This window comes from Schistocerca americana, chromosome 1 (genome assembly GCF_021461395.2).
Source record: "Schistocerca americana isolate TAMUIC-IGC-003095 chromosome 1, iqSchAmer2.1, whole genome shotgun sequence".
Classification (NCBI taxonomy): domain Eukaryota; kingdom Metazoa; phylum Arthropoda; class Insecta; order Orthoptera; family Acrididae; genus Schistocerca; species Schistocerca americana.
In genome coordinates, this window is record NC_060119.1 from 586519595 (window position 1) to 586546849 (window position 27255).

Consider the following 27255-nt stretch of genomic DNA (forward strand, 5'->3'; position numbering starts at 1 on the left):
AGAGATGAAAAAATACACAGTTCTCATACATTAACAGATAAGAGAGAGTAACTGAGATGAATGAAGATTTTGTGGATTATTTTATCTAGCTGCAATCTCAAGAGTGAAAAAAGTATGTGTACAGGAAATCAGAGCTGCGTCATAAACAGACAAAATTTAAGAAGAAGACACTCAAGTGCAATCAGTCTTCAAAAATTTATCAGTATTTATCATGATTATAATTGCTTAGAATTCTAAGTTTCTACAGCATACAGGAAAAGAATTACTAGAAAATTAAAAACAAGTACAAGATGGTGAGAGGAATATTAACTTCTCATATAAAGCTGCTACTGGCCAAGCAAAAGGACTGACAATAATCCAGTATTAGAGAAATGTAGCTGAAGAAAGAAGGGAAAAATAAAGGCTACAGAAAGCACTGTTTTTCGGTACGTCTGTCACAAGAACCCTGTGTAGAGGGAGGATGATGATGATGATGTTTGGTTTGTAAGGTGCTCAATTGCCCGGTTATCAGCACCCGTACAAATTCCAAGCCTTTGCTCAGTGCAGTTTCACCACTGTCATGAATGAGGATGAAATGATGAGGAAAACACAAACACCCAGTCATCTTGAGGCAGGTGAAAATCCCTGACCCCACCGGGAATCGAACTCGAGAGCCTGTGCTTGGGAGTCAAGAACACGGCCACAAGACCACAATCTGTGGACTTTAATAAAGAGAACTTAAAAGGACTACACCAACTTCTTTAATAAAGGGGAACAAAAAGGAGTTCAGAATCTAAATGAGTACCGTGGTACATGGTGGTTGGTTGATAAGTCTAGTATATTCAAACAAATTTCGGGCTTGCAGCCAGTCGTCGTTCAATACTTCGCACGATATTTCAACTGGGCACCTGCCAGTCATCTTCAGGTGAGCCGTCGCAGACTGGCGATAACGCCCTCCACTCCGCAATATATAGCGTACTGTAACTAATCTGTGCATGCGTCGAAAACTTGATAGTTGAACCAACACTGCCCGCCGGCAACACCCTCGCTGGTGGAATAGCGGAACTCAGTCGCCCTCTACGTTGCTGTTTGCCACGGCCGTCGACGCACTCTGTTGTCTTCGATTTGAGCAAATCGTGGAGACGATGGGATTCCATGCACTGTCCAGCTGGTAGCCACTGTCACGGTTTAACAGATTTTCCGCCAGTCATATTTCTACGGATTCTGTAATAATGGAGTCCCAGAAAGACGTTGCTGTGGACAAAATCATTGTTTTCTCGTACTCCATTGAATGTCTAGTAGAAATACAATGTTCAGCAATAGCGGACTTGCTTGGCTGCAAAAGGCGGTTGTAACATTGATGTTCAGTGCAGCGTTCTTTCACGGTGCGTGTGGTTTGACCTATGTAAGCCATACCACATTGGCACGGTATCTTGTAAATTCCGGCCTTTCGTAGTAACAGATTGTCCTTAACTGATCCCACAAGGTCCACATTCTTCGATGGTGAGCGGAAAACCACTTTTACGTAAAATTTTCGGAGGATTCTTGCTATTTTAAATGAAGTGTTGCCAACGAAAGGAAGAAAAGCTAAAGATTGTTCTGGCATGTTCTCCTCTTTATTCACTTCCTGCTTCTTAGTTTTAACTGTTAGTGCCCTGTTAATCTGCCGGATGGAATACCCATTTTCACTGAATACTGTCCTCAGATGGGCGAGTTCTTGAGATAAGCTATCTAGATCTGAGACAGTATGAGCTCTATGAACAAGTGTTTTAAGCAAATTCATGGTTTGCAATGGGTGATGGCAACTCGATGCTTGCAGGTACAAATCAGTAAGAGTGGGTCTCCGGTAAACTGAATACCCTAGAGAACCATCGTTCTTCCTTCAAACCAGGACATCCAAGAAAGGCAAACAACCATCTTCCTCTATTTCCATGGTGAACAGGATGTTGCTATGAATGGAGTTGAGGTGATGTAGAAATTCCATTAATTTATCTTGTCCATGAGGCCACACTATGAAAGTGTCATCCACATACCACCAAAAAACTGTTGGCTTCAGGGCAGCTGATTCAACCGCTCTCTCTTCAAAATCCTCCATAAAAAGGGTGGCAACCAAAGGAGACAGGGGGCTACCCATGGCGACACCGTCAGTCTGTTCAAAATATTCTTGACTAAACATAAAATAAGTTGAGGAAAGTGCGTGCCTGAACAAAGCAGTGATATCAACAGGAAACATGTTACCAATCAGTGTCAAAGAATCTGCAAGAGGAACTTTTGTAAAAAGTGACACCACATCATAACTTACTAGAAGCTCTACACTGCTAAGACGAAGAGCCCCCAGTCTATTGATAAAATCAGCTGAGTTTCGTATGTGATGTGAGCACTTGCCTACAAAAGGTCTCAGTAAGGAAGCGAGATGTTTAGCTAAATCATATGTAGGAGCTCCAATGTTGCTCACTATTGGACGCAGAGGAAGACCCTCTTTATGAATCTTTGGAAGGCCATACAGTCTTGGAGGTACACAACCATATGGTTTTAACCTCTTGATGGTCTCTTTCGGTAAGGAGGAGGAATTTAATAGTGCTGAAGTTTTTCATTGCACACGTCCTGTAGGATCGTAATCAATCCTCCTATAGGTAGAGTCACTTAGCAGACCATACATCTTATCTTTATACACACCATGAGGTAACAAAACAGTTGCATTACCTTTGTCAGCTTTCAATACCACTACGTCAGGCGGGCAGTGTTGGTTCAACTATCAAGTTTTCGATGCATGTGCAGATTAGTTACAGTACGCTATATATTGCGGAGCGGAGGACGTTATTGCCAGTCTGCGACGGCTCACCTGAAGATGACTGGCAGGTGCCCAGTTGAAATGTCGTGCGAAGTATTGAACGACGACCGGCTGCAAGCCCGAAATTTGTTTGAACAGTCAGTTCGCCGGGAAAATTTTAAAATTCACACAAGCCTAGTATACTTCCACAAAAGAATGGAACATTTTTGTTGCAGCTCCACAGTGGGCATTCTTGATTATTCCAACGATCATAAAATAATTTCAACAATGTATAGCAAATAATTCATCATTGACAGCCATCTGAAGTGGTCAGTATACTGGCTGCAATTGAGAGCGGAGAAAACCAAATTTTAATGCTGTTGTTAAACATTTTCATTTGAAGGATTAGATTGCTACACAAATTAAACTGAGTCGGATGAAGGTCAAGTGGACTCTGCACCATCATTGAAGACCATTTACTTCTGCATTAATGAACTTATATGTGGTCAGACAAACACCAAAAATGAAGCATGCTCTGGCCATCCAACTGAGGTCACAACGATGAAAACCAGTGACACAATCCATGATATGGTAATGCAAAACCATTGAATAAAAATTTTTGAGATTGTTCAGACTGTAGGCATCTCAACTGAGCAACTGCATAATATCTCGCACAGAGAATTTGCTATGAAGAAGCTGTTTGCAAGGTAGGTGCCATGGTTTCTCACAATTGACCAAAAGTGTGTCTCACACAATATTTCAACACATTGTCTGGTGATCTTTAGTCACAACCCACAAGACATTTATCACTAATCTGTGACTCCTGATGAAACCTCAATGCATCATCTGACGCAAAATCAAAATGGCAGTCAAAACAATGGACAAAGGCTGGTGAAAAGCACCGAAGAAGGCACAGGCAATTTTGTAATTTGGTAAGCGCTATCAATGATGAAAGTGCATTAATTGGACTTTGAACTGGTTCCTCATCCAACATATTTGACAGTCTTAACTCCAAGTTAGTGCTTCCTATTCCACACCTTGAAAGTTTGGTTTACTGGGAAGAAATTTCATAGACTGAGGAAATGATAGTTACAGCTGATGAGTGTTTAACAGAGTTTGACAGCACCTACTTCTCCAATGGCATGAAAAAGCTGGAGGAATGCTAGAACAAGTATATATCTCTCAAAGAGACTATGTCGGGAAGTAAGGTGAGCTGTTAATGAAACGAACATTTTTCCTTGATTTTTTTACCAGGTAAGAAAAAAACCACTTAAATCAGGAGAAAGTTTAAAGATGCAAACATGCTGGTGGAAAATGATTACTCTAGAAACTAGTGCTGCGTACCAAAATTAAGAAATAAGCCTAACACCATACAGACTGCAAACGAGAAACCTATTTCAAACAAGAAAGTGGAAGTGTAATGATAGAATGCATAGATACCTAATCTGTAAAAGGAAACACAAAAGCAAATAACAGATATAGGTGAATCAGGTGATCTAGTTCAGTTGCCTTCTTTTGATAAAGAACAAGGATTTAAATACAGTGAGAAAACATTAAAAGTCAGTGGTGTATTTAAGAAACTCTACAGTATTCAGCATAAAATGTGAAATTTATGGTGGAAAGTGGTCAAGTCAGCTCTCAATTTGCAATAAATTATCGATCTACACAGCTATATGATAACACTTCTGTAAGATATGTGTTATCTGTGAAACATATTTTCACAGTACTGAAAGCTATAAAGATGTTATCTTCTCTGAAGGCACAACACATGGAAGATCTTCAATTTTTCTCTTGTATGCAGTACATACACCACTGAGTTGGAACAACACTTACTTTAGCCCATACCCAAGAATGGTAATATAAAACCATCATGTAATTAATGGATTATCAGGATATTACCCTGAGGATCAAAAGCCTTGGAGGACATTATCAAATGAATAGCTGATGGACTACCCTAATGCTTGTAACATACACGAGATATCTAAATCATGCTCCTGAAACAACAGCAACCACAATAGCACATGAACTACATTAACAAAATAATGAAACAAGCCATGGATAAACACAACGAGACTATTTTAATACATTCTGATTTCTGGTAGACATTTAATAGTGTCAGTTTCAATATCTTCCTTTGAAAATGTAGTATTTCAGGTTTAGTACTGTGGTTGAACAGTTACCAGAGAAACTGCTTGTTGATCAGAGAAAAGATCAGAGAAAAGATAATGGAAAAATATACTATCTGGAATTCCCAAGAGTTCACTACTTGGTCAGTTGCTTTCCTTCCTCATTTTATACTGACAATGTACAGTGGTGTTTGAGTGCTAACCCCAAGAATATCACTTCTGCCCATTTGCACCAAATACGTGGGTGCTCCGGGCTCAAGCACCCAAAAAATAATCTTATGCATAAACTGCATTGAAATTTCTACCCTCTAAAATATTATTTGTTCATTTCAAATGTGTTTGAGCACAGACAATCAAGCAACACACTCCCCCATTCCTTCCCTATCTTTGGCCAAGTCAAGGGCAGTTACAACAACAATGGAAGTATAAATTGTGTAGAGAATCCCTTTTTTTCAGCTTGCTTTGATGTTCCCTTACAAGTAATGCACTACAATATGCCCGCTCAATTCATCAACCATTGTTTTTCGCCCACTCCATTCACCATCTGTTGTTTTAAGATAACTTCTTGCCACTATGGAGCACTAGTAAAGAATAAGCTAGAACATAAAGACACCAATTGCGAGCAACTACCTAAATAGTTTCTTTTTTCTTCTTTTGTTCGTTTCAATAAGATACAGAGTTGTGTGGTTTATGACTGTAATGACGTTTTTTTAAATGTAACCTGGACTATTATAATTTAGTTTGTTCTCAGAGAGACAATGGCTTGGAAGAATGAAAGAGCTTAGTTTGTGGACTGAGAAGTTCTGATTTTTAGAAAAAAGGAGTCTTACAGTCTTAATAGTAAGTACAAAGAAGAGGTTATCCTGACCGGATGTGTGGACCGAAAGCTCTTTACTGGCCAAAACTTTTCACAATTTTCAAACATGATCAATTGACACATGTGGAAAGCTACAACACAATATTGAGTATTTCTTCTTTACATATTTCTGAATTCAAGCAATATGGATAAATTTGCCATACGTTTGTCATCTCCATCACATGTGTATATTAATAGCACTGAACATAGTGAAAAGAATGTTCAGGCAAAAGATAATAAATCCAAGGATCTGTCTTCTGATGTTCAGTAATTTATTAGCATCAAGTTTAAGAAATTCATCAGGCAAGTCACACGACTATGGATGGAAAAAGACAGTTCCTTGAATTTCTTACAGCAAAAAATTGGACGAAGTGTTCTGTAGTGTGTGCATGTATATGTGTGTGTGTGTGTGTGTGTGTGTGTGTGTGTGTGTGTGTGTCTGTGTCAAAATTCTCAATTCCAATATAGTGCTTCCATCGGCAACTGCTACTTCTGCAGATGGGATTCATATAATGCATTTGTTTGAAATGGATGTTCCTATTGGCAAAAGGCAATTAAATGTTTCATGGTTCATGAAAAATGTACACTTTGTCATTTTTCTGTGACTGCGTTGGCAACTATGAAACACGGAATCAATATGTCATTTCTTAACTCAAAACATACATTAGGATAAATGAAAAATGTATGCAAGTGATTTTAAAGTTAATAATGTCCCTCTAATTTTTAAGTCATCAAAGAATAACAGTTCAGGGTCAAACCAATAAAGTATCAAATATGCATCATTTTGAAAGAAAAACATTCTTGGTTGCAGGGGAAATAATACTTTTACTGACACATTTCACCCTTCTGGACATCACCATAAAATCTATAAGAAAAAGAAAATAGTATTCAGCAGGATACAGGCTTATCCTGCAGAGCTATATTGGAAGTCGAAGGATTTATTAGAGAACTTATTTTCATATACTGCAAAATTTGTATTCATCACAGCTATAGAGACTGTTGTGCATACATACAGGGCAAAGAATGGTATGATTCAGCTACTGAGAGCTATAATGTGGGGAAAACCACAAAAATTTATGCCCAGTTCAAACCTTACCTGAAACCCAGAGGGTTCATTTCCGAAAGCAGTGCTGGTTTGCAAACCATGTATCACATTCTGTACACTAAACAATAAATCATTTGTATCACACTTAAATTTCCACACAAAACACATACTGTTTGAACTGTCAGTTACCCAAGTAATCTGCAAATGTGCATCACTGCATTTCTTCAAACATAATATGAGAAACTGATACAATTATCTACTCCCTTAAAAACTTTGCTTTGTAAAAAGGAAAGCTAAATGTGAATTTGAGTAATTTAATTAATGTACATATAGCACTTTATGTAAATATCTGTTATTTAGGGCAAACAGTGATGCGCTTCTTTGCTGGTCAAGTAGCTGCTGCATGTAGTAATGTGGATTACACACTAAAGTTCACCACTACATGAACAAACTAAGAGTGTATACCAACAATATAGTAACCAGTAAAATGATTAAAATAAAATTGTAGGGATTGTAAAATAAAATATAGTGGAAACATACTCAATTGTTAAGCTGCTACAGTTATCTTGCGTGAAGTTCTTATAAAGTACAACACATAAAGAGAGACGTTACTCAGTATTATAAACAATGTTAAAAACAGTTATAAAAACTGGTTTTGCATGGTTCTTAAGTTACATGTATAGTGCTTACTACATGTACTTTAAACAGGATGCTATTCAAATAAATATTTTAAAAAGTGATAGCACAGAGTCTAAATACGTGTGGTTTCTGGTAATCAGTTAATTATTAATGACTAACTCTGTATGTGTGTGCTAGTGCTTTACTATTTCAATTTCTTCAAGGAGGCTTAGCTTTCTGCCTTTTGGAGGATGGTGCAGGATTTCAAGATATTCTCACATGTGTGGCTGGCATCCGATTTCTTTCAAATGTTCTGCACATGCAGAATGCCACTTGACTTCACTCTTCTCAGTAAGTTCATGGAATCTAATTTTAAACATTCTGCCTGCCTGCCTGCCCTAAGTGCACCTTCTGGCATTCACAGAATCCCAGTTTATACATGCCAGAGGCAGTGTATTAATCCCTGTATGGCTGGTCATTGTGTAAGTCATTGTGGATTGTGAATGCTATTCTAATGTCAGAATTTTTTAAGAGTTCTGCTAGTTGGTACAAGATGTTCCCCATGAAAAGAAGTACAATGAACTTTGGCTTTAGGACTCTAGATACACTACTACTCGATTACTTATTTCTGCCATTTTTTTGTTTAAATAGTTTACCTACCACTTCAGGGTTATATCTAATATTTTGAGCCACATTACTCAGGTTACGTAGCTCCTGACTCATAGTCACTGGGGTTGGATTTGAAACTCCAGTGGTATTGTATCTGACACTTGACGTAAACCTACCATAAGTGGTTCAGTGATCCACACCTCCTCTTTGCACCCCCCACCAACATAAATTAACTTTTTTTCAAATCTATGATTGACCACCTGTGTGACACACCTCCTATAGATTTTTGGAAAATGCCCCAGAAAGGTGCAACACGTCAATAAAAGTATTGCTTCCCCTGCAACCAAGACAGTTTTTTTTTTTTAATCCTTCATACAGTTGGTGTGCCAGATGTGCCATGGAGTGATAAGAATTGCAAATATTCATCAGCTGCTAATGCTGCTGCTCAGGGCAGAAGGTATTCCTGAGTTGAAATCACAGCTGCAGCAAACTCCATACAAGTAGGTTTCTCACAATATATTAAATGAAATTATCTCTTTATTATCTAGTGATGTACAGCAAAATATTGTGAAATTTGTTAAGATGGTGCAATATTTATCTCTCATTGTAAATGAGACTTTTAACATATGGGTGAATAAATAAATATTCTTATGCTCCAGATTTGTTCATAAAAATCTGAAAGTTGAAGGGCATCTATGAAGTAGCTTAAACAAGTTTAGTTTTGTAAAGGGATATGTGAGACAGAAAGTGAAAAGGGACCTCTCATTGGAGGAGTAAAATTTTCAATACTCTTACACATATTTTTTGAGTTGTAGATCAAACAGTGAAGACAGCCCAGGAATTGAACACTGATACACCGGTCTTCCCCAGAAAAAGGAAGATACCAAAATGCTGTGACAAAGGCAGTGCTCCTCATACGTATCGAACACCAAAGGAAATGTACAGAGAACTTTTTAAAAAAAACTGATTTAGCTGTGGATTTGCTAAATCAGAGATTTCAGACAAAGGTTTTAGAAACTATCTGACAATGTTAAACTTTTGCTATCGGTCAAATTGGTGCTGATCGAATTTTGCAATTCCATGGGAGATATTTTGATAGACAAGCAAACATTGTGTATCGACATGTTTCCAGATGCATGTGTAATAAAGAAAGAAGTTATCAGCTCGTCAGTCATTATAAATATTTTAAGTAGACAGGACAGAGGTCCCATGTGTGAAGTTTGTACAGATGTTTTTATTTATACCTGTTACTTCTTATACCTCCGAGCAGCTATTTTCAGCAGTTAGAAGACTGAAAACATTTTTTGCAGTCAACAATACATCCACAAAAAGATTGAGTGATTTGACAATTTTGCATGTTCATAAAGAAATGACTAAAAATATTGATATTATCAAAATTTCCAAAAATTCATAAGTGCAAATGACTTAAGAAGGAATATGTTTAACAGTGAAAGTTAATATATTGTTATTATTATTATTATCTGGTACATAAAGTCAGTCTTTTGTAATTTCTGTTCACAAAAAGCCTTGTACAGTTCTTTTCGAAACACAATAAACATTATTTGTTTCTATGAAGATTTCTTAATTTTATTTCGTATGACTATTGTACTTTCTTTTAGTAATGTGCTGATAATGTCGTTGCCTCTTACAATCATTGTGCAGGTGAGTTGTTTAAAGTATATAACACTTGATGACTACAGATCTAACTGGAATTTTATTGGTGAATAAAAGTTGACGGGCAGGCTAATAACTTAATACAGAAAGGCTCAAGTAATGTTACGATTACATATGATGAGAATATTCATTAGCATAGCTTATCCTTATAACCCAAACCCACTATTGCAACAGCATCAGAGGCCAGGATCTGTCACAGAGGCCTTTGTGTGAGCGGACATATGGTCAGTGTGTTGCTTCATTCCCAGGATTGCCCCTTTCCTCATTTCAGACTGAGCTGACCTTAGAAACATATATCCTGTGAGTCCATATTAGTACATTTGTAACTGGGTTTGAACCCATTTCTCTTGCATTTAAGTCATCCCAACTTATCCTTACAGTACCGGTGTATTTTACTTTATTACAGCAAAGCCCTTTATAACATAGGCAGTGTTCATTAAGGTTTAGAAATAGAATGTGATCATTTTAATAAATACTGAGAGTCCCCCATAAATATATACCGCATTCTGCCATTCATATGATCCCATAGAAATGTTGGAAAGTGGCTGCCTGTGTTTTTACCATTATCAAGCTTGACTTTGTCAGGGACAACAAACAATACCTGAGTTTCAAACTAAACCCTAAAAAGTCACAGATGATAATTTTTAGTCACAAAAAATTGATCAGAAGATATTTTCATGAAGTATTTTTCCCATTCTCCTTTATGGTCATTGCACAAGCAGAAAAGAAATATATTTTCTCCTTGATGGTTAGTTATCGTATATAAGCAGTAAAATACAATATCATAATTTTAGATGTGCAACTCTTACAATAGGCAAGAAATCTCTCTGCCACATGCAATTCAAAAACTTCGAAAGCTAATTCCATTAAAAAAATGGGGGGGAGGGGGGGAGGAAGAAGAAGAAGAACTAATCTAGTCATTAGTCATACTAAATCTATAGTATTGTCATGCAGTTCAGCATGGCACAAATAGTGAAAACTCCAAACACTATGAAGAATCCATAAATTCTTGGGTATGATGTATGGAAATATTTAGTTTTTTGATCAAGTCAGTTCTACTCATGCTCAGGTAGGTTATGGGATATTTTTCACAACTGTGTGTTCTTCACTAGTTTCTTAATCAATGATGTTGCCAATACATCTCGTGCCCTGTCAAAAACCCGCCTTGTTCATCATCATTATCGTTAGCATCAGCATCATAACTGCAATATGAGATCTTATAGATTCAGCATCTTGATTGTGTGTAACACAATCTTCCTGCATCATTATCTCTATTCAGAAATATGTTTGTGGCTGGTCCAAACACGTCTCATCTAAGAAGAGACTAAAGCTCTTTCTCATATTGTCAGCGTAGCTTCTGTAATGACACCCACTAACTCACACCCATTATTGGTGCGCCCACTTAACTTTTCCTGCTACCATGCCTTTTGGTTGGCATACAATTTCCTCAGTTTAACAACATTAAGTTACATTATTAGAAAGGTACTTAATATAATGTTCATAGGACTCATAATAGCCAAGTTCCCCATTGTTGTTATTGTCGTTTGCAACTTACGTAACATACACAATGCAATGTTGAATGGAAACACACTAAGAATATCTGTTTAGATGTACAGGGGATGTGAAGAGTATAATTGTGCTGGGTAAAATATCTAACAATATCTTTCCTTCACATCCTGAGCAGTAAGTCTCCCCTGACCTGTGGTTCTGAGTGACTTTTCCAAAATCTACCCCTTTTCTTAGACCTCTCCAGGTCCTTTTCCTTCACCCCTCTTCCTTCCCCTTCAACACTTCTGACTGAAGAATGAGCCACTGGCTCCAAAAGCTTCTCTTGCATTTTAGTCAGCCATGTTACTGAGTGAGCTGCGTCATCCCAACTTATCCTTACAGTACCTTACTTTTATGTATGTGTTATGCCACCACTTGGTGAGTAGAGCTTTTTATCCATCCAGTCAAATTATTTAGTCAATAATTGATTGTTTTCATTGTTATAACAAATAAACAGTAACTCCAAAAAAGTATTATCCTCACAATAGCAAAAATAGTTAGACAGATAAGTGTGACAACTGTCACATGTGGAGTTTATGTTATTATTATTCTGAAATGTCGATTTGGAGTATGTACAGAAGACTAGAAGTAAAACAGAGTTGTGCTCCATAATGCACAGGCTGACTACTGAGAAATGCAAAATTCTGACCTTATGTTGTATATTCGTGGAGTTGAGTACAGTCTTTAGAATGAAGTGGAAAAAGATGTTTGAACTTCTGAGAAGTTAAATTGCTGTGCAGAATATAAACAATGGTGTTATGAATGATAAAAACATCCAGTGGAATTGATGAGCTTGGCTGATAGTTCAGCATGTCAGGCATCAGTGAAGCAATCTGATGTTGCAACATATAATGTGTTTCCTTCAAGATAAAACTGAAAACAAAAAGTCCTCACTGCCATCTGATAAAAGGCCCAGTCATGAAACTAGTCATAGAGCGATAAATTATTCTTTCAAAAATAGTGTGGATGATTGCAGTTTTCTTCCTAACTAATATTTAATTAGATGACCTGGAGTGAGAGTACTAAACAAAATACCCTGAAAAATATGCAGAAACAAGCTTCGCAGCACAGTTCATAATAGAAAAAGGATTCATGAACTAAAAGACTGTTGAATCAGCTACTGTTGCTGTGGGTAGATGAAATGTGTGTAAATTAGAATGTACATTTTTGGCTATCTGGAAGAGCTAATGTCATATAAGTGGAATGAACAAAAATGTTGGAATAATTGACTGCAAGCCATAAAATAGTTATTGACAAATTTCTACACCATTGTGCACTCTTTAGGTATATGTGAGACATTATGTGAGTATGGCTTCTGTCCCTATCACCACCCATGGGTACGGCACCTTCAGGAAGGACACAATGTCAGCAGGCAGTTTGCAGGTAAGTACTCATAATTACTAATAAAGAATTAATTTTGTTCATTATAAATCTACATTTTATTTGTAAATGAATGAACAACAATTCCAAGATCCATATACATGTGGATGAAAAGTTTTAAAGACATAAGCAACTTGACTGTCCACATTTTCTATTTATTGCATTATTTTCTTTTATCAGTGCTCCTCTGATAATATGAGGTGTGGTATCAGTGATAACCAACTTATAAGTGCTGTTAATATAGACAACCACCTTAAAAGTGCATGGTATGTCCAGCTTCTTCACAATCAAAGTACTCCAAGTATATTCCTTCAGCAACAAAAGGAAGGTACTTGCATAAGCATAGAACCTTGTGCTTACGCCACAAACAGTAGTCCAGTACCAGGATGAAACCTATCCTGGACAACAAATTAATCAAAATAGTGTTGTTGTATGCCCCTCAGTATCACCCAGTCTTTCTTCGCTAGATTTTGATTTGTACATTTGGTCTGTAAAAGGCTGTGAAGTTGGTAATGATATTTCTGAAGACAAATGAAGTCATAAAAAAAACAAAACAAGAATGATATGTTAATTTGCTAACACATGTATTTCTTCACCACTATGAAGATGGTGAATCAGTTTCAATCATGCCTTTTGAATATAGCAGTGACTACATGTGTGCTGCTTTCTAGGATTTTAAGTCACTGTAGGAACTGTGTCGACCTTAAACCAACTCACATTCACTGCATTCAGTATTTACTGAGTTGAGTGAGAGTGGATTGTACTCAGCAGTTGTGCAGTTTGTAGTAATATAATGAATGAATGTAATGTTGCTATAATTTACTGTATTTCACCCTTACTGGTAAGTGGCAAAAGGGTTTTATGGTTGTAAGTGAAGCTTTGATAAAACATATCTAAGGAATGCTCTCTCACTGTCCTTGCACCAGCACTACAGAGCAGAAAATAGAGGATATTTGTAAAGTTAGCAAAGGTGATGAGCAACTAACTGTTGTTGAAGTATTCACCCTACAGTTTAAGATCAGTTGAGGAAATGCTCAGTAATTCAAATGTTGGTAGCTTTACAAGAAACTCTCAGAGTACTGAGATTGCAGAACGAGGAGCATAAAATAGAAGATGAAACTTCCAAATCACTTTTCACAACACGCAACAAAGAAAGTGATGCTTCTTGGCAAAAATCACCCCATGTGATGAGGCTTGTGTGCCACTGCCTTCCCCCCCCCCCTCCCCCACCCCCGACAAGTCAGCCAGTCCACCAAAATTTAAGTAAATCTAACTTGAAGGCATATCAGACGGAGGGGAAAAGGATGGAATGTGCAAGCTAAATTGCCAGTACATAGATTATTTGGTCCCTTGAACACCGAAACAAACTGTATGGTACTTTCATGCTGACGTTACATGATACAGTAACTGTTTTAAATGTGTAGCTGTCATGAGCTCATAAACACTGCTTCCCATTTATTATATGGTAAGGGTAAGGAACAATTGTAGCATCCGCAATTAACAAAGACAAAAGACAATATATTTCACCATATGCACTAAGCAAGATGTTTAAACTAAATTTCATCTGCAAACACAAATCACAGAATGGTGAATTACTCTGTATCATAAAACACTGTGTGTTGTGTGTTTCACTTTCTTTTACTCCAAAATTTAATTACAAAAAATTACTGAAACGGAAATGTTATGTTAGATAAAAATTGCATATCACACTAACCCCATATCCAGCATATCCTGTATTTGGCAAAGTGTGGGGCAGCGGTTATCAAACCATTCTGTACACCTGCCACGCATTCCATAGAAGTTCGTTATTTTTCGACGTGTCTTCTCATGGTCATATTTGCATCCTCGCAAGAACCTTACTATGTGCATCGCATCTGTAATCACAATAATTTATGGTAAAGAAAGCTATTTAAAATGACAATTTACAAAATGAATTGAAAGAAAAGGTATTATTAATTTCCTCTCATTTCATCACCATTTCTTATTGTCATGTTTGTAGCCTTGCAAAAATTTTGCTATTTGCTTCACTTGTGGGATCAGTTTTTTCATGGCTTTGCATCTGATATATTCTAAATTGTCTCTATTACCATAACATAGATACAATACTCTCCTGTTATTTTTATATGTACTTATATAGTCAATCTACTACTTCATTTTCTCTAAATTGATATGCCATAACCAAGCATGTGCAACTTCTGTATAAGGTTACACTGCACAAAAGTGAAAAATCAGTATGTATTGCAACAGTAGTTCAGAGTATAGATTTTAAATGTAGTACCAAGTACAGTAACAAGTAAAATGAACGTGTAAGTAGAGCTGAGGATAACACATCTGCAACCGAGACTCAGGAATTTTATTTAGGTATGAATTACACGATCGTGGAAGAAAATTGTGCAAAATCAATTAATAGTATTAATGAAGTAGCCCCACATCAGTTGTGAAGTATCCAAACATGGAATGCTTAAATATTTAAGCATTTGAAAATATGGTACCAGTATATATTTTTATGTGTACACAGGAAAATCACAGATAATCTGAGTGAGTAGACAAGTAAGTAGATAACTACTCTACTCGAATGTACTATTTCCTTACAAGATGATATTTCACATTAAAACATTTCGTTTCAAAATATTTTTATAAGTTATGCTTCTAGAACACGTAATCTTGTACCTTCTTCAAATTACTACAGAAGAAAAACACTCGAAATAACTGGGTGGAACACACTACAGAACTGCTGAAGTGTCTTAACAAATCTCTATTTGCAATGTGAATTGTGTCAGACAAAGGGAATATAAAAATGAAAAAGCTGGCATACTATGCTTACTTTCATTCCATAATGTCATATGGGATTACTTTTTGGGGTAATTCATCAAGCCACAAAAATGTGCAGTAAGAGTTATATGTGGCGTGAACTCAAGAACATCCTGCAGAAGCCTGTTTAGGCAACTAGGGATACTAACAACTGCTTCCCAATATATTTATTCCTTAATGAAATTTGTCATTAACATATATCACTTTTTCAAACCATCAGCTCAATTTATGGAATCGATACTAGAAATAAGAATAATCTTCACAAGGATTTAAAGTCACTGAGTCTTGTACAAAAAGGTGTGCATTATTCAGAAACACACATCTTCAATAACTTGCCAGCAGCCATTAAAAAGCTTAACAACCAATGAAATTCAGTCTAAGAGGAGCCTAAAGGATTTATTGATGGCCAACTCCTACTCCATTGATGAATTTCTCAGTAAAACCAACTGATTTGTTTGTGTACAATATAACTTCTGCACAATTTTAGTGCAGTAATGTGTTCATTGTAAATATTTGTACTTACACACACACACACACACACACACACACACACACACACACGTGTGTGTGTGTGTGAGTGTGTGTGTGTTTGTGTGTAAGTACAATCTAACTTCTGCACCATTTCAGTGCAGTAATGTGTTCATTGTAAATAAGTATTATAGTAGTTGTATTACACGTTTATTACCTTATAAATAAATAAAAAACTTTTTTATTTTAAATTCAGTGCCTTAGTATTTGTAAAATGACTCTTTCATATAGTGTTCATTAACAAATGACGATCATTCTACTTGGGACCTGTGTAATGGTACATTAGCTTATTTGTTTTAGTTGTAAATATTGTCATGTATTGTTATTTTCCTGGCATGTTATACATCCTGGAGGACATCCTCACCACGGATCAACTGGAATGAAAGTAAATCTAATCTAATCTAGCAAGTAATCACTACGTAAAAACGTAGTGTGTTGAGATCTGAAGTAACAGCAAACTACATCCTTGTAGTAGTAAGAATGTGGATGATGTGGAAATTGGAACACCATCGCACAGATCTATGAAGTCTCAAAATTTAATTTAGCATTCTGGTAATAGCTGCTACCTCGGGTGACAATACCGCGTGTATCTGGATCAACTTTGCGTCACTGTTCAAATGGCTCTGAGCACTATGGGACTTAACATCTGAGGTCAGCAGTCCCCTAGAAATTAGAACTACTTAAACCTAACTAACCTAAGGACGTCACACACATCCATGCCCGAGACAGGATTCGAACCTGCGACCGTAGCGGTTCCAAACTAAAGCGCCTAGAACCGCTCAGTCACTGCGGCCGGCTGCGCCACTGTCTGTAACGATTCAACAGTATTTCGTAGAGCGTTAAAAGTCTGACTTCCTATCTCGTGGTTTTGTAAAAGTAGTATTTTGAAACTAACTGCGTTCCCTGAGCTTTCATGACGCAACATCTCGAAAACATTGCCAAGAACGGGATGGAATCAGTACATTGTTATTATCCTGGTACAATGTTCCAGCAGTTACGTTTTCAGTTTTGTATGTGCGTAAAAGAGAATACGGTATTGTATTTTTACCACGATAGCGGTGCGCGAATATTACACGCGCACGTACCAGGATCACTAGTATTCACCTAACATGACTAACTCTCAACACAGTAATCTGCTGTCAAAGCTGGCGGTGTTCGGCGCGCAAGGCAGCCAACTTACCAGTGTGAGCGTTGAGGTGAGGCTGCGTGCGCAGCCAGGCGCGCACCTTGGCCACTTCTTCGGGCAGACGATCTTCTGCCTCATTGAGCACCTCTGCCGCGTGTCGGAGGGCATCACCGTCTAGTGTTGTAATGTAGCCGTCCTCCACAATCTCCATGACTGCCACCTGCTTCCGCTGCGGACACTACACTCTGGGGTGACTGCCTGTGGGCGGAGCCGAGATATTGCAGGTTTAGAGTGCAACAGATAAAGTTCCGCACTGCGGCAACACAAGTGTTTGCTGACAGCCTGCCCTAGACGATTATGATCCTCCTGCTGGAAATGCTGCTAAAGGGCGGCGATTCAAAGGAGTACACACAGTCAGACTCCTAACAGCATCTCTGTATATGCGATACTGTATCTCGTTTCTATCGGACGGAGGCTGATCGAGTTCATTGATAAGATATCTAAAAAAATCACAAAGAAAAGCAATTGTATTAATGTAGAAACGAAATTAAAATGAAAGCTAAGCGTATTTAGTCCCTCTGAGAGGCGATAGTGCAACTCACCCAGGTCTGTACCTCTGCCTCTACAGTGCCAGACTGCGCTCGCTTGTGCTCTGCGCTGTTATACTTTACTACACCGTCCTTCGTCGGCTCCGCTATTGTTCTTTCGTCCCGCCTTTCCCATGTGACCAGAAAACTGTATCCGTAATATTGCGAATGATAACGAACTGTCGGCATCGTCCAATTAGCAGTTCCGCGCTGGTACAGTCTGAGAGTCGCAGAAACGGAGCTTCGTGTGCGCGCATGCGCAATTGCTTAATGTAGTGGGAGTGGGAGACGGGACAGAGGGGGACCAATTAGACAACAGAACAGCGCTGCAGGGCCGGCAGACACCAGTGGAGGAGCGCAGCTGCTTGCTTACGGGTCAGTTTGTGTTGGTTGCACTGTGACAAGAGTTCCTTGGCATGGTTACTTACTATGTACGGTCACACGATATTCGTCAGTTCCCTGAGCGAAATATAAGATTTAGTAGCTGTGTGCAGTTACATAGCGTTCCGGAAAAAATCAGACACATATTGACAGATGATATACTAGGGGCCAATCTGAAGAAGAAATATCGTGTATTTATATTCTCTAGTCTCAGCGGTTCCCATGATTGTAGACTGTCAACAGTGGGAATGGAACAGGTGATAGTATTTGTCTACATATTGTTTTTTATTGTCAGTTTACCCTAACAGCTCACGTTCTAAAAGGCCTCAGTACTTTTAACGGTTCATGTAGACAAAGTTATCGAAGCTGCTTTTCACATCTGTCTGTGGTCCCTAACTAACATTTGCAAACAAGAATATGACGGAGAAAGGTCTACAGGTCTAGTCACGCAATGGCACAATTGCGATCAATTCAGAACTCAGATAAGATTTACTAAGGCAATCGCATTCCAGCCATTGTTGCCAAAGAAACATACTCGAAGCACTTGAAAGCGCACCGGAAATATATTCTGCAAGATCTGCATGTGCTATCCTCTCTTACGTTTGTTACATTTGTCACAAACCGTTGAGATTTAAGCAGTTTGCATACATGACGCCTTTCCTTCGAGAATATAACGTTTTATCACCCCATCCGCCCTTCATGCCCTTGCTTCACTACTGGAACAAAGACAAATGCTATTCTAGGCGCTTCAGTCTGGAGCCGCGGGACCGCTACGGTCGCAGGTTCGAATCCTGCCTCGGGCATGGATGTGTGTGATGTCCTTAGGTTAGTTAGGTTTAAGTAGTTCTAAGTTCTAGGGGACTGATGACCTCAGATGTTAAGTCCTATAGTGCTCAGAGCTATTTGAACCATCTTTTTTTTTTTTTTTTGACAAATGCTAAGTCACTAAAAGGGTGCAGTGTCACCTATCGTCAGTTAAATAGTCCTATTTGCACACTGAGGGTGCACCAAGCTCCATAACCGAGGTGCCAATGGCGTATTGTAACTATACAAGATTGTCGATTTTTCTTTATCTACTGACACGGTGAAACAACTATAGAAAGGAAATTTCCGGAAACGGAAGAAATGAAGTTTCGCACATATCTAATTCCTTGGAGTTTTCGTTATCATACAGTTGCAAAGTATTAACAACGCGAAATGCGTCAGTAGTTACACGGCACACCATTAGGAGCTCCGAGACAGACTAAATTCTACTCTCTCTCGAGTAACTGAGCTTGCTACTAGAATCACGCTACAAGGCATGACTCAGCGAGGCCGCACGGGATTAGCCGAGCGGTCTCGGGCGCTGCAGTCATGGACTGTGCAGCTGATCCCGACGGAGGTTCGAGTCCTAGGATAATTTAGGTTAAGTAGTGTGTAAGCTTAGGGACTGATGACCTTAGCAGTTAAGTCCCATTAGATTTCACAAACATTTGAACATTTTTGACTCAGCGAGGCGGAAAAGTTCGAGCTGTCACAGTTCACAGCTCAAATGCTTCCAGAATATATTTTTCTTGTCCAGCATCGGTGCAGGTCAGCATGGTTATTTACAGGTTTGGCACGGTTAATTTAAGGGGTGTTCGAATGCCCTTCCTTTCGCGCACCTCCCCCCCATCCCCCCCCCCCCCCCCCCAACCACTTGGAACAGTATATCTGTACCGCAGCTGTTTGCGTGAAGTGAAAGTAAGCGGAAGTTTTCTAAATGTTTGCGAATCTTGTAACTGAAGAGGGATTTGCGTTCCAGTCTGATGTTCACCGAGTGAGATGTGGGAAACCGCCTAAAAACCGCATCCAGAATGGCCGGCTCACTGACCCACGTCGGGGCAGGCGGCACCTCCGTTCCGGAAGCGGCGCTTTAACACGCACGGTTATCATGGCGGGTTGCTTTCGGAATACCATTGTCACCTGCTGTTATTTTGTAAAGTCTACATCAGTTTCAATTTTTCGAAATATTTGGATGATGTTCATTTATTGCTACGATCGATTTCGAAGTTCTGACGGCTCCATCATCAAGAACATGCTGTGATAAATTGTTGCGCAGCTGCAGAGTACATATTTACACAATCATGGAATTTAACTGGCAGCATCAACCAAAATACCAAGTCAAGCAATATACGTGCATACTTGAGTAGCTCCAACTTAACTGAAAACATTAAGCAAAATGCCAGTTTGAATACTCAAATCAGGCATTTTGATTAATGCTGCCAGATAAGGTGGAGCTACACGTGTTTATTGTGTTTATTACTGTTCATGATAGTATTGTATTTGTTGTTTTGGTTGATATTACCACTTAAGTTCCATGAATGTGCAGATACGTGAATTACTTTGCGAGTGATCAGCAGTTCGTCAGACATGTGGCTGATGTAACGATCAGAGCTTCGAAATCAATCGTGATAAATGAACATGATCAAACACAGCAGGTTGGAAATAATTTCAAAGAAAAGAGAATAAATAGGTATGCTACGCAAATACAGTATATCAGCTAACGTCCGCATCTCTTCACCAAAATGGAAGACGTTATGATCTGAAGTAAATTTTCTACTACGCGCCACTATTTTTATTGTTTTTAAGTTAAAAATGCCTATGGAGAAGCAAATTTGTGTGAACGCTATGAAAATCAATATTCCAACATCAGTGTTCATTGGTGCGGCAGGCCCACTTTCATTTGCCACTTTATCTGTTCCCAGATAAGCTTCCGGAGAAATTAACGAATTTCTAACTCATGGCCAAGGGAGAGATTCTTTACTAGTGAATGGTTTTGTTTATCGCCGGCGAAAGCTGTGTAATGCCTTTGCATGAGTGTCAGCTTATATCAGCCACTTGAGAATGAGATAAGTGATCTTCTGTTCACTGGTATGCGAGAAAGAGCATGTCGGAGCGTCATAAGACGTACGAGGAGAGATAACCTCCCACTGTAATTTTTATTACAGAATATAGTTTGGTTGCTACCAGGTCAACTATGCTTTAAACGGCAAGCGAATAAATATTAGGCGATATATGAAACACAAGTAATTCTTGACTACGAAAACTAGGGTGTGTGGCAGTACAAACTCGTATGACAATCTGCTGGCATTACTGATACACAAGGATTCACTCGATGGCAGTATCTACATCTATATAAATACTCTACAAAATACTGTGAAGCGCGTGGCAAAGGGTACATCGTATTGTACCAGTTATTAGGATTTCTCCCCGTTCCACTCGCGTGTGGAGCTGAGGAAGAATATTTAAATGCCTCTGTTCGTGCTATAAGTAATCCAATCTTGTCCTCAAGATTCCTATGGGAGCGATATGCAGGGTGTTGTTGTATATTCCTAGAGTCATCATTTGAAGCGGGTTCTTGATACATTGTATGTATGCTTTCTCGGACTAGTTTACATCTATCTTCTAACGTCTGCCACTTCAGTTTCTTTAGCATCTCTGTGACACTCTCCCACGGCTCAAACAAACGTGTTACCATTCGTCTGCGCTTCTCTGTATACGTTCAATATCCTCTGTTAGTCTTAGCTGGTACGGATCCCACACACTTGAACAATATCCTAGAATAGGTCGCCCAAGTGATTTGTAACCAACCTTTATAGACTGATTGCATTTTCCCTGGATTCTACCAATAAACCGAAATCTACTACCTGCTTTGCCCGCGACTGAGCCTATGTGATCATTCCATTTCATATCCCTACAAAGTGTTATACCTAGGTATTTGTTATGTGTTGGTATTTCCAGCTATGACTCATAGGACATTACGTTTTTTTTTCAAGTTTATGAAGTGCATGTCTTACATTCCCGAACTATTAAAGCAAGTTGCGAACTTTTACATCATTTTGATATCAAGATCTGACTGAATATCTGTGCAGCTTTTTTCAGACAGTACTTCATTATAGCTGTTTCTGCAGCTTGTTTCAGACAGTACTTCATTATAGATACCTGCATCATCTGCAGAAAGTCTGAAGTTACTACTAATACTGTCCACGAGATCATTAATATACACATATCAAAAAAAGTTTTGCATCACCTCGGTTTCGAGAGTTCCTGAATCTGTTCCGAAAATTGGAACAGAGATCAAAGTAAACATCATTTCCACCCTTTTTATTACTCATGGAAACCACACATTGCATGCTGTACCACCATACAGTGAGACCTTCAGAGGTGGTGGTCCAGATTGCTGTACACACCGGTATCTCTAATGCCCAGAAGCACATCCTCTTGCATTGATGAATGCCTGTATTCGTTGTGGTATACTATTCACAAGTTCATCAAGGCACTGTCGGTCCAGATTGTCCCACTCCTCAACGGCGATTCGGCGTAGATACCTCACAGTGATTGTTGGGTCACGTCGTCCATAAACAGCCTTTTACAATCTATCTCAGGCTTGTTCAATAGGGTTCATGTCTGGAGAACATGTTGGCCACTCTAGTTGAGCGATACCGTTATCCCGAAGGAAGTCATTCACAAGATGTGCACGATGGGGGCGCGAATTGTCTTCCATGAAGACGAATGCCTCGCCAATATGCTGGCGATATGGTTGCACTATCTGTCGGAGGATGGCATTCACGTATCGTACAGCCGTCACGGCGCCTTCCATGACCACCAGCGGCGTACGTCGGTCCCACATAATGCCACCCAAAAACAGCAGGAAACCTCCACCTTGTTGCACTCGCTGGACAGTGTGTCTAAGGTGTTCAGCCTGACCGGGTTGCCTCCAAACACGTCTCCAACTATTGTCTGGTTGAAAGCATATGCAAGACTCATCGGTGAAGAGAACGTGTTGCCAATCCTGAGCAGCCATTTAGCATGTTGTTGGGCCCATCTGTACCGCGCTGCGCCGGCCGTTATGACCGAGCGGTTCTAGGCGCTTCAGTCTAGAACAAGGTTCGAATCCTGCCTCGGGCATGGATGTGTGTGATGTCCTTAGGTTAGTTAGGTTTAAGTAGTTCTAAGTTCTAGGGGACTGATGACTCAGATGTTAAGTCCCATAATGCTCATAGCCATTTTTTGTACCGTGCTGCCTGGTTTCGTGATTGCAAAGATGGACCTCGCCATGGGCGTCTGGAGTGAAGTTGCGCATCATCCAGCCTATTGCGCACGGTTTGAGTCGTAACACGACGTCTTGTGGCTGCACGAAAAGTATTATTCAACATGGGGGCGTTGCCGTCAGGGTTCCTCCGAGCCATAACCCGTAGGTAGCAGTCATCCACTGCAGTAGCAGCGCTTAGGTGGCCTGAAAGAGGCATGTCATCGACAGTTTCTGTCTCTTTGTATCTCCTTCATGTCCGAACAACATCGCTTTGGTTCACTCCTGAGACGCCTGGACACTTTCGTTGTTGAGAGCCTTTCGTGGCACAAAGTAACAATGCGGACGCAATCGAACCACGGTTTTGACCGTCTAGGCATGGCTGAACTACAGACAACACGAGCCGTGTACCTCCTTCCTGGTGGAATGACTGGAACTGTTCGGCTGTCGGACACCCTCCGTCTAATAGGTGCTGCTCATGCATGTTTGTTTACATCTTTGGGCGGTTTTAGTGACATCTCTGAACAGTCAAGTGGCGCTCTGCATCGCGGTGTAGCTTGCTCGCCAGGTTTCGAGAGGGTGCGTTTCTGGATGAGGTATCGAATATATTGCTTCCCCCTACTTATACTTCCCGAGGAGATCACGAATGTAAAATTAGAGAGATTAGAGCGCGCACGGAGGCTTTCAGACAGTCGTTCTTCCCGCGAACCATACGCGACTGGAACAGGAAAGGGAGGTAATGACAGTGGCACGTAAAGTGCCCTCCGCCACACACCGTTGGGTGGCTTGCGGAGTATCGATGTAGATGTAGATAGATGTAGATTGTGTCTGTGATACAATATCCACAGTCACTGTCTGTCTTCAACACTCTATCCGACTGAGCCATCGAGGAGACAGAGGATAACGCGATTGTAGGGACTTATCTCTGCCAATATTCACTGAAGGCTTCAAGCATTCATCTCTATCTACAGCCCTATATTTTGTTTTACACCTATTATGCAGACATAAGTCCCTGCAGTCGCACTACATTCTGTGTCCTCGATGGCTCAGTCGGATAGAGCGTCTGCCATGTAAGCAGGAGATCCCAGGTTCGTGTCCCGGTCAGAGCAGACATTTTCAACCGTCCCCGTTGATACCTATCAACGCCTGTAAGGAGTTAAAAAGGTCTAGATTTCATTGTAATTTCATTCTTCGAGAACTCCAAGATCACAAATGGTGTCCGAAAGAACGGATGCCATATTCATATCTGCAACCGCGCGACCACTACGGTCGCAGGTTCGAGTCCTGCCTCGGGAATGGATGTGTGAGATGTCCTTAGGTTAGTTAGGTTTAAGTAGTTGTAAGTCTATGGGACTGATGACCTCAGATGTTAAGTCCCATAGTGCTCAGAGCCCTATTCATATATAGATGAGGCTTATTGGACAATGATTATCTTCAGTGCGGATGCACTCACTTTGCTCAAACTCTTATAGGATTCGGTAGATTGACTGCCGCGAGTAATGAGTATGGTGGGCAGGTTCACTACAAATGTAGTGTGTGGACAATAAGTTGGAAATGTGGTTCTCATGGGGAGCGTGCCAGAGATTAGCCCCTGCAGTCGCACTATCCTCTGTATCCTCGACGGCCCATCGAATAGAGCGTATTCCATGTAAGCAGGAGATCCTGGCCAGGGCACACATTTTCAACTTCCCCATTGATATTTATCAACGCTTGTAAGCAGCTAAAAAGGTCTACATTTCATTGTTATTTCATTCAAAGTCTCTGGTTCAGTCCTTCCACTCGACTCCGAACGAGGGCCTAATCAGTTCATGAAACAATGCTGCATATTGCGAGCTTCTTGAAACTCTGTGCACATGGCTGGGCTTCTCTACCTTCGCTTCCATTCGCTGAAATGATACAAGTATACAGACGACAGGTGTCGTTTGTTCGAACATGCACCACAATCTGCAGTTGGCTGCACCCTTTTCCTTCAATGGCTGAAGAAACAGCCTCTTAAAAATGTTAAGTGAGACCCCGAGTCATACACACTGAGTGCATCTGGTGTTAATTCGTGTCCCTTGCTGTCATTTCCGTAATGGTTAACATTATTCGGCGTACTTTTTTAACGCTGACGATTAATAGACCCTGGCATCTTGCATTTGCCTGCTCTTGACGCAGGACAAGGAAAATTTCCCGAAAGGTGAAGTGAGTCCCACTGGCTCTGTTTCACTTTCAGTGGAAGGCAACACCTCGATCTTGTTGGTTAGGGGGCTACGTATAACACCTTGAATCCTCCCCGATTCAAGTCTGCCCTGCACACAACGACTAGATTTACCATTGACACTCCACTCGCAGTCAAATGGACGAGTAGTGACAGATCGCGTACTTCCTCCAAAGAAAAGATTCACAACAGAAGAGGTACCTTTGGTAGTATCAGAACCAAAAATATCTGAACGACCTGAAATGCATTTCGCCTGATTGGCGTGCAGCCCACATAAGGTACCTGTCTTGCAGGTGCTCTAATCTCTTTGCAGTACAGTCGTTTGACTACACAAAATGGATACCAGAAGTGATCCCTAGAGAAGACTGTTCTTTAAGATAATCAGTCCAGATGTAAATCAACACCACAATATTGCAAATACGCGGAAACGCGTCATTAGAGATGAGACAGTCCTTAACGCTTGTAAACTCAAGTTGCTAATTACTTACAGTAAGTGACATTCCACATGCTTACGGCCTTGCCCCAGTGGTAACGCTGGTTGCCGTCAGACTATCGAAGTTAAGCACTATCGGCCCGGGCTAGCACTTGGATGGGTGATAATGCGGTCTGCCGAACACAGCCCTTGTGAGACAAACTGGGGAGCTGCTTGATTGAAAAGTATCTGCTCCGGCCTCGTAAACTGACATACAGCCGGGAGAACGGTGTACTGGCCGCTGTTGTTGTTGTTGTTGTTGTTGTGGTCTTCAGTCCTGAGACTGCTTTGATGCAGCTCTACATGCTACCCTATCCTGTGCAAACTTCTTCATCTCCCAGTACCTACTGCAACCTACATCCTTCTAAATCTGTTTAGTGTATTCATCTCTTGGTCTCCCTCTACGATTTTTACCCTCCACGCTGCCCTCCAATGCTAAATTTGCGATTCCTCGATGCCTCAGAACATGTGCTACCAACCGGTGTGCTGACTGCATGTCCCTTCATATCTGCGTACAGTGACGTCTGTGATCTGAGGATGACACGGCGGCCGGTTTGTACCATTGGGTCTTCATAGCCTGTTCGGGCGGAGTCTCGTTTTAAGGACATATCAAAATCACTAAAGTACTTATTAGGCTTTCAGTTATTTGATTCCGTCACATAAGTCCTTCCAGCAATTTTTAGACAAGATTAAATATTTTTACGAACAAGAGATTTTTAGACAATATCTGCACTCCTAAATTTCTATTACAATTCGAATTAATTTAGCCTTTTAAAAGGTTTTTCCACACCTATGAAACGTCGTTCTTGATAAGAGTGGTTGGATGTAAACTGGATATTAACTAACTAGTTATATACAAAACGATTAACAGCGGCAAGCGCTCTACGGAAACCTCAAAATTAACATTGGTTTGCCAGTAGCGTTTCTGCACTCATGATTGAGCAATTACTTGTGCTCATTTTCGAACTTTAAACGACATGACGAACTTTTCTGTTTTGTATCTGGATTGAAACAAAGCCCCTATAGCCATTGCAACTAACAACAGCTTTCGTGCCTGACCGACACTCGACCAAAGCAACGTTCGTCAATCGTGACTGGGCATAAAGGGTAGTGAAACGTCGATGTTTGCATCAGTATCAGTTAGCAAATCTGAATTTGAAAATTATTATGCTCTGCTTGCATCCCTGTCAACACTCTTATCTCCCTTTTAACCAACCACGAATAAAGTTTAATATAATTTCAAGTAATAGAGTTTGCATGTGTTTGAAACGAATCACCATGATGTAAAGTTTTGTGATGCGGATTCGAGCCCTGTGTGTAATCAGATTGTTAACTAACTAAACTCAAATGTTTGATACCATATTTTTTCACCAGAAGCGAGATATTTGAGTCTGAAAGCAGGAACTGTTTTTTTTTTTTTTTTTTTTTTTTTTTTGCCTGACCAGGAATCGAACACGGCACCTACCACCGATGGTTTCTATCCACAAATTGTTTG

General features: G+C 39.9%; 1 protein-coding gene across 1 annotated transcript in view; it reads right to left on the reverse strand.

Moving 5' to 3' along the window:
* The window catches only part of LOC124606690 (retinol-binding protein pinta), a 56534-nt gene extending 38672 nt beyond the window's left edge, over window positions 1-17862 (reverse strand). Inside the window, exons 1-3 of the mRNA XM_047138717.1 lie at window positions 17673-17862; window positions 17125-17570; window positions 14320-14479 (exon numbers count right to left, since the gene is read on the reverse strand). Coding sequence (XP_046994673.1) covers window positions 14320-14479; window positions 17125-17281 — 317 coding nt within the window. The 5' untranslated portion in view covers window positions 17282-17570; window positions 17673-17862. The remainder of the gene's footprint in view (window positions 1-14319; window positions 14480-17124; window positions 17571-17672) is intronic.
* Window positions 17863-27255: the final 9393 nt, after the last annotated feature.